The 16951-nt window shown below is 34.9% G+C and overlaps 2 protein-coding genes across 2 annotated transcripts; both read left to right on the top strand.

The window, feature by feature from the left end:
* The first annotated feature begins 318 nt into the window (after nt 1-318).
* Nucleotides 319-3672, top strand: LOC111013102 (protein ACCELERATED CELL DEATH 6-like). Its single transcript, XM_022287475.2, has 3 exons — nt 319-1087; nt 1996-2513; nt 2869-3672. Exons 1-3 carry the CDS (start codon nt 493-495, stop codon nt 3547-3549), a joined length of 1794 nt encoding a protein of 597 aa, XP_022143167.2. The 5' UTR covers nt 319-492; the 3' UTR covers nt 3550-3672.
* A 10074-nt stretch (nt 3673-13746) lies between these two features.
* On the top strand, nt 13747-16951 carry LOC111013104 (protein ACCELERATED CELL DEATH 6). Its single transcript, XM_022287478.2, has 3 exons — nt 13747-14705; nt 15437-15954; nt 16292-16951. The coding sequence occupies exons 1-3, from the start codon at nt 14114-14116 to the stop codon at nt 16916-16918; spliced, it is 1737 nt and encodes a 578-aa protein (XP_022143170.1). The 5' UTR covers nt 13747-14113; the 3' UTR covers nt 16919-16951.

Raw genomic sequence — 16951 nt, forward strand, 5'->3', positions numbered from 1 at the left:
TTCTACCCTTTCTCTCTAACATTTTCTCTCTTCCACACTTACTCTAAATTCTGTCAATTTCTAATTTTCTTTATTTCTCTCAATGCAACTCTATTTTCCCATATGGGAATCATAAAGTTAACAAAATTCTCCAAAAACAAATTATCATAAATCACTCATGTTAAAAAAACCCCAATAATCTAACCAGAAAAACAAGAAAGGCAACAACAAAATTAAGCATGTAAAAGAATCTAAAGCTAATACTAGAGCACAATTGAAGAACAAGATGTAGTATATTAATTTCCATTCTCCGAGGCTCACAATCTTATCCATAAGGCTACTTGTTAATATTCTAAAAAGTTTGTGAAAGCAGCCGTCCCACGAGACAATTATATACCTAAAAAATTTCTCCTCATACCAACTACACAATATTATATTCTAACAACCCAACAACCTAGAAAAATTCATTTATCATTACAGTGTGTGTTGAGATTCATTTACCAGTCCTCTTCCATGGATCCAAATCTGTACCTCGCGGCCATGAAGGGGGACTTGGATTTCCTTCGAACTTTTCAAGAGACATCAAATAATAATCTTGAGTCCCAACTAACCCCATCTCAAGACACAGTTCTTCACGTCGCCACAGAATTCCACCAGGCCGAGTTTGCAACTGCCGCCTCCAACGACTGTCCACCGCTGCTGTGGCAGGTCAACTCCTCGGGCGACACAGCCCTCCATATCGCAGCGAGAGAACTGCGTGATGACCTGGTCACGCACTTCATTGCCTGCGCACGGAAGGCCGACGAGGGAACGGGAGAGTCCAAGCACCTCGAAGAGCTGGTGAGAAGAGTGAATTTGAAGAAAGACACGGCCTTGCACTGTGCTGCGAGGAGTGGATGTTTTAAATCTGTGAGGCGGCTGGCGAAAGCAGATCCTGAAGTTTGTAGCTTTGTGAATAGTGCTGATGAATCTCCCATTTATGTTGGCGTTGCCTCTCGATTTTGGGGTATCCATCGGCATATTATAAAATACGCATCATCCTCAGCACTCTACAAGGGACCCAGAGGCCTCACAGCATTGCATCAAATACTGACGTTCAACATATGTCGTAAGAAAATTTAATTGAATTTACTCTTAAAGTTACAGCATGTGATTCAACTTTTTTGTTTTATCACGTCTAGATGGACTGGGCAGTTGACCGCCGTTTTACTTTTAATTTCACCCAAAAGATTTCATATACCGATGGAGATAATTTTGTCCCTCGTATATATATTCATGATCTTCTTCTTTCCTAACTAACGTGAGACTTTAATTGCAAACTTCCTCACAAATCCAATGTTATGATTGAGTTTATTTCTACTGTAAAAGAAAGTTTTTAACATTCTTGGCTTCTAAATTTTATGTTTAATAGGATATATGTTAACTTTGAATTACTTTGTTCACAGTGATCTATGTTAGATTTGTAGGGTACAAATAAAGTCTCACATTAGTTAGAGGAGAACATGATCTATGGTATATAGATGAAAACAATTATCTCCATTGATGTCATATAATTATGAAGATACGTGGAGTATTTGAGGTACCATTGTCCTTAACAAATGGTATCAAAGCCATGATCTAAAACTAGACGTATCGGTGAATCCAAAAGATTAGTCAGGGTTGTTAAGGACAACGGTATCCAAGAACTCCTAACCTTAGTATCACCGCTAATACGATTATGTTGTCCGTTTTGGACATAGTCCTCAAGATTATAGAGATAATTGCCCTCATCTATATATCATGGATCATTCCTTTGATTGGTGTAATCTGTGGGTGTGCTTTATCAAGGTGTGTTGGAAGCCTGGGAGAAGAGCACGTTCTTGTTCAAGTTTGAGAGTATATATAGACGATTGACTACTCGAGGGTTGTTTTTAAAGGTCTAAAACTTAATAAACACAAAATTGAAAGTTTTGGAACTTAATTAGATACTACCTTTTTTAAAGTTTTTGTTGTTTGTTTGATTTTGTTTTGTCTCAGCACTAGAAAAGATTGAGATTCTGGTGAAATGGAGGCCAGAAATGATAAGAGAAGGTGACGATTTAGGAATGACCCCTCTTCACTATGCTGCTCTTCATGGGAAAATTGATGCAATTAAGTTGTTTCTTCAATACGATAGCTCTGCGATCTACCTGTTGACCAATAATGGGGAGTCTGCTCTCCATATTGCTGCTTTTCAAGGCTATACCAACGCATTAAAAGAGCTCATAAATTGTCGTCCTGATTGCTACAATTTAATCGACAACAAGGGTCGAACACCCCTTCATGCTGCAGTTTTAGGCAATCGACTATATTCTGTAGAGTTCATATTGAAAACACCAACGCTTGAAAGGTTAATAAACAAGCAAGATTGTGATGGCAACACAGCTTTGCATTTGGCTGCCCTCCACAAGTTTTATGATGCCATTGAAGTTATTACCAACCATAAAATAGCGACTTGGCAAATTGCCAACAATGAATTCTTGACGCCTTTCGATGTTTATAAAAAACATGACGAGGTAACTTTTCTTCTTTTCTCTTCTCTGGTTGTTTTGTTACGTTGTTTTTCCAATCATAAAAAAGAGAAATATGGATAAACATATATGACTTAGTCCCTACATATTGAATTGGGGGTGTGATTTTGTTGAATAAATCAGTGCACCTCGGTTACCACTTGTAGAAAAAATTAGTACAAAAAGAAAGAGACAATCATTGTCTTAGGGAAAAAAAAATTCAATCCTACAAACACTACTGTTATTCATTGTCTTTCACATCAGCATCATATATAATAACGATATGAAGTCTAGTGCTATTAAAAAGTTATTTTTTAAAAGAAATTTATAGAAAGGATTCATATTTTTGTTAAACTTGTAGGAAGGATTAAGGGCGGCAGTAGCTTGTTACAATCTAAAGAATTGCAAGGGTCCAATGGTAATGCACCAATATGCTAACACACAACTAGAAAAGATGAACAAAGAAGCTGAAAATGCGACAGAGGAGGAGACATCAACAAACAACAACAAAGACAGCAAAAAATCAGATAAAAGTTCAGATTTTGGACTAGAAACTGCATTGGAAGTGAACCTATTGGTGGCAATGCTGGTGGCCACAGTAACCTTCGCTGCTGGATTCACAGTGCCGGGTGGGTTTATCAGCAGCGGAGAACAGGTAGGGCTCGCCATTCTCACCAAGAAACCATCTTTCGTGGTGTTTACCGTTTCCAACAGTTTTGCATTTTGCTGCTCGGTTTTTGCAGTGCTTCTCCAGTTCCACACCACGATCACCCGTCACGAAGCTCGTGTTCGGTACAAGGGGGTTGCAGCATCTTCCACCACTGCTGCCATTCTTGCGATGGTGTTGGCATTTTGCTCCGGCAGTTACGTTGTGCTCACAAAATCAACCCCACTCTCTGTCACTCCTTACATTATGACTGCTTTCTTTATGGTTTTATACATTGCCCTTCCCGTGGCTGACCCTGGGGTTGATGGCATTCGATCCCTTGGTGGGGTTCAAAGATTCATACGTCGTATTGTAATTCGACATGTAAGATGCTAAGCAATGTCCAACATATGTCTTTGTTGAATGATACTCTTAACAAAATTCGTCGTGTGTTCTCTCAAGATGGACTCACCAATCTTGGCACACCTGTGGACAAGATGATGGCACGAGATTGTTGTACTTTGTTGGATATTATTTCACATGTGCGAAGGCCCAACACTTTTAGACCCAAATGGGCCATTATGTTTAGGGATTTTTTAATATATATATATATTTAAAACTACATGTGCAGCCGCATAAGATAACACAAGGGGAGGGAGAGAAAAGTACACGCAGATCGAGGAGAGAAAACAGAAAAGAAAAGGAAAAAGAAATTCATTCGTATCGTGACACGAGGGTCTTCAATCTGGACGGTGGAGATTTCTTTTGGAGTTGCCTATAGTCAGATACAGTGGGTAGTTGTTGTCATTTTCTAGGTGAGATCTTTCTAATTTTCTTCCCCGATTTATTCTTTTTGTTTGTCGAGATTTATTGTCTCGAGATATTATTATTGTATGCCTCTAGTTGTTACTAGGGAGAACTTGGTGTACCCATTATTGATTATAGTAGAGATTTTGACTTCGGTCCGTGGTTTTTTACCCCTTGAGAGGGTTTTTCCACGTTAAAATTGTTTGTGTCCTGTGCTTGTTTGGATTATTATTTTTACTTGCTATTCCTATTAGGTTAGGGGATAATTGGTCCATAAATTTAAAGGTTTATCCCAACAAAAGTGGTATCACAGCGAGGTTAAGTTAAAAATTAATTAGGCCTTGTGTTGAACAATAGAAACTAGTACAAGTAGAATGGTGACCTTGAATGATTCAAATTATCAAGTTTGGAAAAGGAAGATGGAAGATGTTTTATATTTGAAAGATTTTTATCTTTCTGTTTTTTCACTCGAGATAAAACTGATTTAGAATGGGAAATATGTCATAGAAAAGTTTGTGGCTTTATTAGACATTAGGTAGAAGAAAATATTCTAAATCATATTGGAGAAGAAATACATGCACGGACTATGTGGAACAAGATTTAGTCGTTATATGCCCTGAAAACTGGCAATAATAAATTGTTTATGATCAAGCAAATGATGACTTTGAAGTATCAAGATGGAACACCCATGTCAGATCACTTGAATACATTCCAAGGTATCATTAACTAGCTTGCTGGAATGAAAATCAAGTTTAAAGATGAGATACAAGGGTTATGACTTCTTGGTACATTGCTAGACTCGTAGGAGACTTTCAGAACTTCGTTATCGAACTTAGCCCCAAATGGAGTAATAAGTATGGACATGGTGAAAAACAGTATTTTAAATGAAGAGATGAGAAGAAAATCACAGGGTTCTTCATTACAGTCATATGTTCTTGTTACTGAAAGAAAGGGGAGGAGTAAGAGTAAAGGTCCGATGGGTAGAGATAGAAGCAAAAGTAAGAGCGGCCGGTTATCCAATGTTGAGTGTTATCATTGTTGCATGAAAGGACATATAAAGAAGTATTGTCGACAACTGAAGAGAGAGAATAAAAATGATAAACGTAAGGAAAAGAAAAATGATGATGGTAATGATGCAGATAAAGTTGCTACAGATACTGAGGATTTCCTTATCTTATTTGATGGTGATGTTATTAATCTAATTATACAGTAGAGCAATTGGGTGATTGATAGTGACGCGTCAATTCATGCTACATCTAGAAGGGATTTCTTTGTATCCTACACATCTGGTGATTTCGGCTGTGTTAGGATGGGTAATGATGGATCAGCAAAAGCCATTGGTATTGGTGATGTGCACTTGGAGACCAAGAATTGTACTACGCTGGTTTTGAAGAATGCAAAACATATCGCTGATATTTGTATGAATTTAATTTTCACAGGTAAGCTTGATGACGAAGGTTTCTGCAATACCTTCTACAATGGCAAATGGAAGCTTACTAGAGGCTCAATGATTGTAGCTAAAGGAGAGACGTGTACCTCACTGTATTTGACGCAAGCAAAGATTATTGATTCTGCAATAAATACAGTGGATGATGAAAAGAGTGTTGAATTATGACATAAGAGACTCAGTCACATTAGTGAGAAGGGATTGATGATTTTGGCCAAAAAGAATCATCTTTCTGGTATAAATAATGCAATTCTGAAAAGATGTGTTTATTGCTTAGTTGGGAAACAAACTAGAGTTTCCTTTAAGGCGTCTCAACACTCGAGGAAGCCAAATATACTTGATTTAGTATATTCTGATGTATGCGGTCCTATAAAGACAAGACTAAAGATCAAGTGTTGCAAGTGTTTAAACAGTTTCATGCCCTTGTTGAAAGAGAAACTGGTAAGAAGTTGAAGTACATCAGGACCGATAATGGAGGCAAGTATTGTGGACCTTGTTGCAAGTGTTTGCTTTCATAGTCACAGTTGCCAAGATTGTTTTGGGTGAAGCATTAAGCACAGTTGTGCATGTTTTGAATCTCACACCATGTGTTCATTTGAATTTTGAAGTCCCGAAAAGAATTTGGTCAGATAAGGAGATATCCTATTGAGAAGACAGATAAAACACCGACCTCGATAATTTTTTTCTAGACTCATCAATAATTTTTTTCTTCTCTCGATCTCGAACCACCGACCTCATGTTTGCTAATTAAAGAGGGAAGATAAAAAGAATGGCTGTGTTCAACACATCACGTAAATATTAATAATTTATTGCCAATTTACACTAGTTAATTAATTAATAACAACAATCACATTCGGTAATTTTTGCCAAATTTAGCAATTTTAGTTCACTAAAAATACCAGGATTATAATTAACTAATAAACATTTCGAAATCAAAAATCAATTTTTAAAATTAATAACGATAGTTAAGAAAAACCACCGCTAATTACTATTCAACTAATAAAATTTAAAGACCAGAAATAAAAGAAAATAATAATAACAAATAAATACATAAAATTTAAAGACTTATACACGATTCATATTTTTCCTACTTATACACAAAGTATTGATCTTCGTCGACACTTTTTTTTGTGTTTAATATCGATATGAGGGGTGAATAGACATTTTCATAGTATTGAAAAAAAATGGAAAAAATAATTTGAAAAATATCAATATAATATGAAATATAATGTTAATATTAATAACTTTTGACTTATCTAAAAAGTATTTAATTTAAATATTTGTTACAAATTCTTTATTTTATAATTAAAAAAATATTCATCGACATCGACGTAATTTTATCAATATTTCTATCAAATATTCATCGACATCGACGTAATTTTATCAATATTTCTATCAATCTTTAACAAAAATTAAGATATTGATATTTCCACTATATTTAAAATATTGCTTCTACTTTATCTCAAAAAAGAGTATCAGTGCCAAAGCGAATATAACTTGCATATATCTTTAACTAAGAAGTTGTGAGTTCGATCTCCATTCTTATACACTCTATTCAACGAAAAACACACACACAAAGAGTATCTCCTTTATTATTGAGAAGGGTGTCCAAGTTTCAAGAGCAACAATATTTTATTATAGTTGTTAATTTACTAAAATACCCCCGGTTCACACTCACCCAAGCTTTCTTTCTCTCTCCTTCAAGAAATAGAATAGGTGATATATCTCAGCTTAATGATGAAGGAAAAGATGTGTAACCATTACCTTATTATTGAAGTTGATGGTTGATGTTTAAGCTTATAGGAAGGCTCCTATGCCAAATAATGGTGTACCACATGGTCCTTCCTTAATCATATAGTGACAATATGATATTAACATTTTATAAGATAATTACTTATATCTAGACTAATAAGTCTTCAATAAAATACCATTCCCGAATACTTTTAGAAAATCAATTTTAGGGCTACTATATTTTGAAAATAATATGAAGTTTATAAGATAAAATAATTGTTTATCAAATAATCTAAATATTATTAGAGGCAATATGAACTTCGAGATAGGTTAGATATTTTCAATATGGAATCGAGCACAAAAAGATATATAAACTATATAATCCTTCCATAAATATTATTGGCTCCTTAGAATTGTACGTGAAACTTAAGACCTCAACTTAATTAGTTCCCTTATATATAAAAATGCAACTCTCACCTTATGTCCTAGTAGTACTAAGACATAATCTCGTCTATTTTTAAAATTTTTTCACATTTATATGATTAGGTATATAGAAATGAGAGATAGAAGCATTGAACCTACACCCAATAACGGAAGCTACTAGATGGTTGACCAATTAAATTATGTTGATCATATCAACTCTCCCTCTATATATTATATATGAGAGTTTAACTGAGTTTAGGAGATCTAAACCTCCACGGGTTATTCCATTAAATTAACAAATTCATCCTTTGAGATAAACAAACTTTCATACATCTTCACTTCTTACTTATTAAATTATATGTGAATCTGAACCTAGTTTAACTCGTTAGGACATTAATAACACATTTATTGATGTTGAAATCTGGCTTGCTGATGTGTCCTACATGTAGCCATTGGATGAGGTTACTTGCAATAATAGACCTCGACATCGGTGATGTTTCCAATAGTTTCACATTTTTCTGCTCGATTTTTGTAGTGCTTCTCTATTAATATTCATGGGGTTCCATCTCAAAACCAATTGGCAATGAGAGGAGTAGCCCATATATATTATAAACCATTGTTAGGTCCCTTTTCTTTTCAATGTGGGATCCTTAACATTCTCCAGTTCCACACCATGATTACCCGTCACGAAGCTCGTGTTCGGTACAAGGGGGTTGCAGCATCTTCCACCACTGTTGGCATTTTGCTTGGGCACTTACGTTGTGCTTACAAAATCAACCCACCCTCTCTCACTCATGACTCCTTTCTTTGTGGTTTTGTACTTTGCACTTCCTGTGGCTGACCATGGGGTTGATGGCATTCCGTGCCTTGGGTCTCAAGAATTCGTATGTGGCATTGTAATTCGACATGTCAAATGCTAAGTAATTAATGTCCAACATATGCTACTTCGTCATTGAATGATACTCTCATCAAAATTCGTCATGGGTTCTCTTAGGATGATATCTCTTTACACGAGCTTGTTTAACTCTGACATCTGTGTTACGTCTCAAAAGCAATTGAGAATGAGAGGGAGTGGTCCATATAACGATATGGAGTGAGTGTGCTCTCTAAGTATCAACTTTTACCGACTTAATATTGAAATTAACAGATGGACTAAAATCAACAAATTCTGGTGTTGGTGCAGTGGAGCATGATGCAAGGCTATTATTGGCATGACACTTGTCTAAAAAGAAAAGTTTGAGCCATTATGATGGTATTACTATATTCACTACAATGACGAACACAATTACTTATTGCAGTTTGCAGTAATTATCAAATTGTTTTTAGTACAATATGTGAGGTAAAGATTTAAACTCAGAACCTTTTGATGGGAAATTAGGTACCTTAACTAGTTGAACTAGGTTCAAGTTCGCAAACAGATATCAAATTGTTAGTATATCTGTTGTTCGATTTCGCAAGTATACGAATCGTCACAAGTAATATAAAAGTAAGTAAACTATCGTCTCCACAGGGAATAAATGATTACTAATTATCAAATTCTCCACTTCAATTTTATCTGAATATGGAACGTTTAATGATGGTGAAATGAAGTAATTCTAAAATAAAGTAGTTCAATAACTAGGGGTGAGCATCGGTCGGTCGGGATCGGTTATTGGCCGACCTCGAAAACTTTCTTTTTTTCCATCTCTTTACAAATCGACCGTTTAACCGACTGTTTGGTCGATCGATTTGGTCAGTTTCTAAAAGGTAGTAAATTTGAAACTAAAACGATTCCAAGGGGGTGGTTTTGTGACTGAAATGCACAATGGAGAAAGAAGGAGAAGAAAAAGGATAGAGAGGAAGAACATGCATGGAAGAAGGAAGAGAAGAAAGAAGTGAGAGAAAAAGAAAAAGAGAAGAAGGAATGAGTCATGGGATAAAGAAAGAGAGAGAAATTGAAAAGTAGGATAAGAACACGAATGGCTACTAAAGAGCCACGTAGGTGGGGAAGAAAAAAATAAAAAAATAAAATATAATAATAATAAATAAAAGTATATAAAATAAATAAATATAATTATATATAAATATAACTCACGTGAATCCCTGAAACATAATTTTTTTTTATTTTACATTTTCTCACTCATGTGGCTATCTATTAGCTGTCCCTTTTTGTTCTCTTTATTTTCAATTGATTTCTCCCTCTCTTTTTTTCTCTCCTACTTTCTCTCTCTTTTCTTCCCTTTTACTCCTACATCTTTCTTCTTTTTCACTCATTTATCATTTATCCTCTTGTTCCTCTCTGTTAGTTCTCTCTCGTGGAAGAAATTTTAGATTTTTCCTCTCTTTTTCTTTTAGGTAGATCAGTTGGTCGGTTCTTGTGATATTAGAAGAACCGATCGACTGACTTGTCGATTTTTCACGGTAAAAAATCAACACCGACCGATTTGTCCTTTAAACCGACCGACCGACGTCGGTTTTAGTCGGTCGGATCAATTTTTCGGGTTCGCTTGCTCACCCCTATCAATAATAGAATAAAATAACACAACTATCAAGAATTAATAGTAAGTTCAAGTGGATTAAACTCTGGAGCATGACTTCACCGATATTGTTCTTTAACTCTTTTATTATTTTATTCGAAACTTTTCTAAACCATGGTTGTTGACAGATTCTACTCTATTGACTCGATATTATTTCTAAAGCAATACGATTTTTTTCGAAAAGTAGAGTATCTATATCTCTATGACTACTCGGACAATTAAAATAATTAAGCAGGTAGAACCCAAAAACTATGACACAAAATTCACAAGAATATGATCTCTATATCTCTTGCTTTAATTTGGGAGAACTATTCCGATCTAGTTAATAATCTTGTTTCTCAACCTCGATTTATGACAAAGAATCAATGTAAATAATGACCAAATCTAAAAAATGCATTAAGAATAGAAAAAAACCTCACAACCAACAAGTTTAGAAAGAAAATCAAATAAAGAAGAAGAAAGTAAAGTTTGATATAGGCTACATCAATACCCTAGAAAATGTATTTAGTTCATACTTGAATCCAAAAAGAAAATCTCAATCAACATAAAGAAGTCGAAGCTAAAGGAGAGAAAGAAGAAGAGAAAGAAACAAAATCCTGCGATCTCTCGAGCCTCCGTTATTCGCGTTCCTCTCGATCTTCTCAAAATCCCAACTTTTCTCTCTAAAAATGTTGTCTCTTCTCCTCTTTTTTTCCACCTTTCGGCTAGGGTAAAAATAAGTTTAAAAATGCAGGTTCTGTTCGCAGCGCCTAGGCGCTCAAACGCGTACGAGCAAAAACACCGCTTCCAACTTCGCCTAGGCGCCCAATATTCTCCAAGTCGACACCTAGGCGCCCAACATTCTGCCATTTTGTCAATTTTCGGCGTCCAAAGCACTGGAATTTGGCTCGCTTTTGCTTCTTTATTTGCTCTTTTTCTCATTTTCTTCAACTCAAGTCCTACAAAACAAAGAACTACTAAAAACGATTAAACTACTCAAAGAAAATGTCGGTAAAAACTAAACTCAAAAACACCCTAAATTACTAGACCCAAAAGTCACTCATCAGTATCCTTGAAAAAATTTAAACCTGAGATTTTACCAAGCCTCTTGTAGCATCTTCATGTGTCATTTTTTTAATCACTCCAATAGAACAATTTATTGCAATATTTTGTTCGATTTTTTTAGTCAGGTTAACATAATTATTCCAAGATATCTATGTTTCTTATTTTTTTTCCTATTTTTGAAAACTTTTTTAAAATAATAAACCAAAGAAAAGTAGTTACTAAAAAAAGAACTTGTTTTTTATTTGAATTTTGGCTAAAAATTTTGTTATTGAATAGATTGAAGTATAGAAAGTGGAAGTGGGAGTGGGACAGAATGTAATGAGATGAAAGTTGAAGTTGTTAGGGTTATTAAAATTAAAATATCATCCACTCGGTACGAAAAGAAATTTTCTATTGATAAAAAAAAAGTAGGTCTTTAATCTGCTTTGAAAAAGGTTCTGGGAAAGATTATTGTTTTTGACTAAGTGGGCATGGATAAGATTATAAATCTTGAAGACATAATTAGATTTTGCCTTTGCTTTTCTTTTTTAGTTTTTAGTTTTTAAAATAAAATCAATATAACAACTTATTCTTCAATTTTCAAAATTCAAAGCAGAATAAATTTAGAGTACATAGAAGTATATTTTTAGAAATATTATAAAAATAATAAATTATAAAAAATATTTAAATTAACTATTTCACCCTTTTCTAAACAAGTTGAAAAGAATTAATATTAATATTAAATAGATATATCCTTTTTTATATTTTCTTATCCTTAGGTTGGTGTCAAACTTATGGACACACATGAAAATGTCGATACGTCAACGGAAAATTTGATACCCTGAACATAACTCGGTTGTACACATTTACCTCATGGGTTTGATGTTTTTTGCCCTGGCCTGAGGTTTGACATAAATATAGCAGTAAAAATATTTAATTTTATGACAAGATAAAAGTTGGAGAGACAAATTCACTTTTTGAAAAATCTTTTTAACATATTATTTTTCATACAATTAAGTCAGGGTAAAATTTAGAGAAATTAAAAAAAATAAATCCTTTATAAAAAAAACAATTTGTTTTATTTAATTTAACAATCATCTCATCTCAAATTTGCGAGTGATTTAATGAACCCATCTTTCTTATCTACCATAATTTTCTACCAAACTTCACTTTTACTGTTTTTTATAAGTTCTTTTTAGAAAAAGAAAAAAGGAAAAAGGACAAGAAAGACGATCAAAAGTGGGGACATGTATAACCTTAATTTCTGGTAGATTACTAGGAAACCCTTTGGAAATTGTCCAGAAATTATAAATAAAGGGATCAATTGTCAAAAAGCATGTGTGAATGGTACTAAAAAAGTTAAAAAAAGCATGTGTGAATGTTCAATTAATTTATTATTTTTCTAACAATAAAGTGATTAATAATATATTTAAAGTTGTCTGGAATTGCTAAATTAATTAATATTTTTTCTATAGGGGAAATTTCATATTTTACTATTAATTTTTAACTTTAAACTTTCAATTTCACGCCTTACACTTTAAATTAGTTGTTTTTTTTACTATTTTTAAATATGGGTCATTCTAATTGTGTTGTACACCTTTCAATAATGATGAAATGGCAAAAGAGTGCGCTTGGGTGGATCCGAGCTCTCTGCAACTCTACTAAGATTTCTGACGTTTATCCTCACTTTGTGAAGAATCAAAATCGGAATTAGAAAATCCTCGAACATTGATTGAGATGGTTGTATGATCATTAACATATATATGTTTGTTTTTTTTATTTTTCGCACAATTAGAGTTGTTTTTCTCCGATCTTTATTATTATCACATTCAAGTGTTTGGATGTGATTGATTTGTAATCTTATCACCATAAAAATATTATTTTATCATTCCTGACTTACAAAATCTAGGATAAATATTAGAAAGTAAATATAACAGAACACATATGAATAATTAATTTAAAAAACTAATTTCATACAAAACTTCTAGTTTTTTAATTGAAAACTTTAGACAACAACGAACAAGTTTCTATTTATTTTTTTAATAAAAAATAACAACAAATAAAGTAGTCATCCAACACAATTATGTTTTTATTTTAAAAGTAGGAAACATGTCTCATTCTCACTCCACATATCTCGTTCTCTCCACTTTTATTTGGTAAAATTTCCATCTCAATTGTCTTTTTCTCTAATGTATAACTTCTTTTTTTCCTCCCAGCTAATTTCTCTCTAAATTCTCTCAATCTTCCTAGAATTTTTCCAAACCTTACTTAAATACCAATTACTTTTAAGTAAGGTAGCTTGCTCCTAAAAGGAGGAACGAGACAACCTCGGAGAACCTCCGACTACACATGAGTTCCATAGCACTAGCTGTCTAAACTCAACGGCCAATAACTTCTATCATGACTTTCATAGCTTACTACTAGCTACTAGGTTCGGAAGTAAACTCACTTTAAGAGCGAGGAGCGAAGCCGCTTTACCATGTTGACGAGGGGAAAGAGCGGTGTGCTTTTAGCTCTTTCAGACAGGGAAACCATAAATATAATTAAAAAGAAAAAGTTTTTCTCTAATCTCTAAAGTTTTACTTCTTTTCTTCATTCTAGGTTTTCTCTCTTACATGTTCTCACTTCAACGTATATATCTTTCACTCTCTACTTTTTCTCGTTCTAAAATTTTATATTTCAGAATATTGCAGGTGTATACATTTAATTTGACAGTCTAATGTTAAGAAAAGATAAGTGTAACCAACTCTCTCGTGGCCAACATGTATGTATAGTTAAAAAAAAATCTCTGTTGGTGGAACATATATTCGAGAGAGAAGCAATGAGGTGTCTTGAATTGTTGAAGCCGTCCACACAACCCTTATCCATGGAAAATTTGTGAAAGCAGCCGGCCCACGAGACAATATATACCTAAAACATTTCTCCTGTTACCAAATACACAGTATTAGTTATCATTACAGTGTGTGTGGTTCCATTAATTAACTCTCAAGCTTCAAAAAGCTCCTTCCTTTTGATGGATCCAAATCTGTACCTCGCCGCCATGAAAGGGGACTTGGTTTTCCTTCGAACTTTTCAAGAGACATCAAATAATCTTGAGTCCCAGCTAACCCCATCTCAAGACACAGTTCTTCACGTCGCCACAGAATTCCACCAGGCCGAATTCGCAACCGCCGCCGCCAACGACTGTCCACCGCTGCTGTGGCAGGTCAACTCCTCGGGCGACACAGCCCTCCACATCGCAGCGAGAGAGCGACATGCTGACCTGGTCACGCAATTCATCGCCTGCGCGCGGAATGCCGACGAGGGAACGGGAGAGTCCAAGCATCTTGAAGAGCTGGTGAGAAGTGTGAATTTGAAGAAAGACACGGCCTTGCACTGTGCTGCGAGGAGTGGATGTTTTAAATCTGTGAGGCGGCTGGCGAAAGCAGATCCTGAAGTTTGTAGCTTTGTGAATAGTGCTGATGAGTCTCCCATTTATGTTGGCATTGCCTCTCAATTTTGGGGTATCCATCAGCATATTATAAAATACGCACCATCTTCAGCACTCTACAAAGGACCCAGAGGCCTCACAGCATTGCATCAAATACTGACGTTCAACATATGTCGTAAGAAAATTTAATTGAATTTATCCTTAAAGTCACAGCATGTGATTCAACCTTTTTGTTTTATTACATTCAGGTGGACTAGGTAACTTCATGCCGCTTTACTTTTAGTTTCACCCAAAAGATTTCATATACAAATAAAGATAATCTTCTCTATCACATATATATTCATGATCTTCTTCTAACGTGGGACTTTAATTGCACATTTCCTTACAAATCCAATGTTATGATTGAGTTTATTTCTACTTTAAAAGAAAGTTTGTAACATTCTTGGCTTCTAAATTTTATGTTTAATAGGATACATGTTAACATTGCATTACATTGTTGGTTGTGATCTATATTGGGTTTTTAAGGGTACAACAAACTCTCACATTAGTTATCTCACATTAGTTAGGGGAGAGCATGATTTATAGTATATAGATGAAAACAATTATCTCCATTGGTATCATACAATTGCGAAGATACTTGGAGTATTTGGGATACCGTTGTCGTTAACAAATGATATAAGGTCTATGGTCTAAACCTAATTGAGTCGGTGAATTCTCCAGTGTCAAACTAAGAAGTGGCGAGTCTGATCAGAAGATGTAGTCATGGTGTAATCTGAGGAGCTCGGTGTGGATATTTGGGGTACCAACGATCTAAAACTTACTAAACACAAAATTGAAAGTTTTGGGACTTAATTAGATACTACCTTTTAAAGTTTTTGTTGTTTGTTTGGTTTTGTTTTGTCTCAGCACTAGAAGAGATTGAGATTCTGGTGAAATGGAGGCCAGAAATGATAAGAGAAGGTGACGACTTAGGAATGATCCCTCTTCACTATGCTGCTCTTCGTGGGAAAATTGATGCAATTAAGTTGTTTATTCAATACGATAGCTCTGCGATCTACCTGTTGACCAATAATGGGGAGTCTGCTCTCCATATTGCTGCTTTTCAAGGCTATTCCAACGCATTAAAGGAGCTCATAAATTGTCGTCCTGATTGCTACAATTTAATCGACAACAAGGGTCGAACACCCCTTCATGCTGCAGTTTTAGGCAAACGAAGAGCTACTGTGGAGTTTATATTGAAAACACCGCCGCTTGAAAGGTTAATAAACAAGCAAGATTGTGATGGCAACACAACTTTGCATTTGGCTGCCCTCCACAAGTTTTATGATGCCATTGAAGTTATTACCAACCATAAAATAGCGACTTGGCAAATTGCCAACAATGAATTCTCGACGCCTTTTGATGTTTATAAAAAACATGACCAGGTAACTACTCTTCCCTTCTCTTCTCTTGTTTTGTTATTTTTCCAATCATAAAAGGAGAAATACGGATAAACATATATGACTTTAATCCCTACATATTGAATTGGAGGTGTGTTTTTGTTGAATAAATCAGTGCAACTCAGTCACTACTTGTAAAAAAAATTAGCACAAAAAAAAGAGACGATCATATTGTCTTAGGAAAAAAAAATTCAATCCTACAATCATTCATTATGTTTCACATCAGCATCATGTAATAACGATATGAAGTCTAGTGCTATTAAAAAGTTATTTTATAAAAGAAATTTATGGAAAGGATTACATATTTTTGTTAAACCTGTAGGAAGGATTAAAGGCGGCAGTAGCTTGTTACAATCTAAAGAATTTCAAGGGTCCACTGGCAGTGCAACAATATGCCAGCGGAAAACTAGAAAAGATGAACAAAGAAGCTGAAAACGCGAGAGAGGAAGAGACATCAACAAACAACAAATTAAAATTAGATAAAAGTTCAGATTTTGGACTAGAAAGTGCACTGGAAGTGAACCTGTTGGTGGCGATGCTGGTGGCCACAGTAACCTTCGCTGCAGGATTCACAGTGCCGGGTGGGTTTATCAGCAGCGGAGAACAGGAAGGGCTCGCCATTCTCACCAAGAAACCATCTTTCGTGGTGTTTACAGTGCCGGGTGGGTTTATCGCCCGTCATGAAGAAGCTCGTGTTCGGTACATTGGGATTGCAGCAGATTCCACCACTGTTGCCATTCTTGCGATGGTGTTGGCATTTTGCTCGGGCACTTACGTTGTGCTTACAAAATCAACCCCACTCTCTGTCACTCCTTACATTATGACTGCTTTCTTTATGGTTTTATACTTTGCCCTTCTCGTGGCTGACCCCGGGGTTGATGGCCTTCCATGCCTTTGTGGGTTTCAAAGATTCATACGTGGCATTGTAATTCGACATGTAAGATGCTGAGTAATAATACTCCTAATCAAAATTTATGCCTCA

This window comes from Momordica charantia (genome assembly GCF_013281855.1).
Source record: "Momordica charantia cultivar OHB3-1 chromosome 8 unlocalized genomic scaffold, Mcharantia_2.0 BLBB01000008.1, whole genome shotgun sequence".
NCBI lineage: Eukaryota > Viridiplantae > Streptophyta > Magnoliopsida > Cucurbitales > Cucurbitaceae > Momordica > Momordica charantia.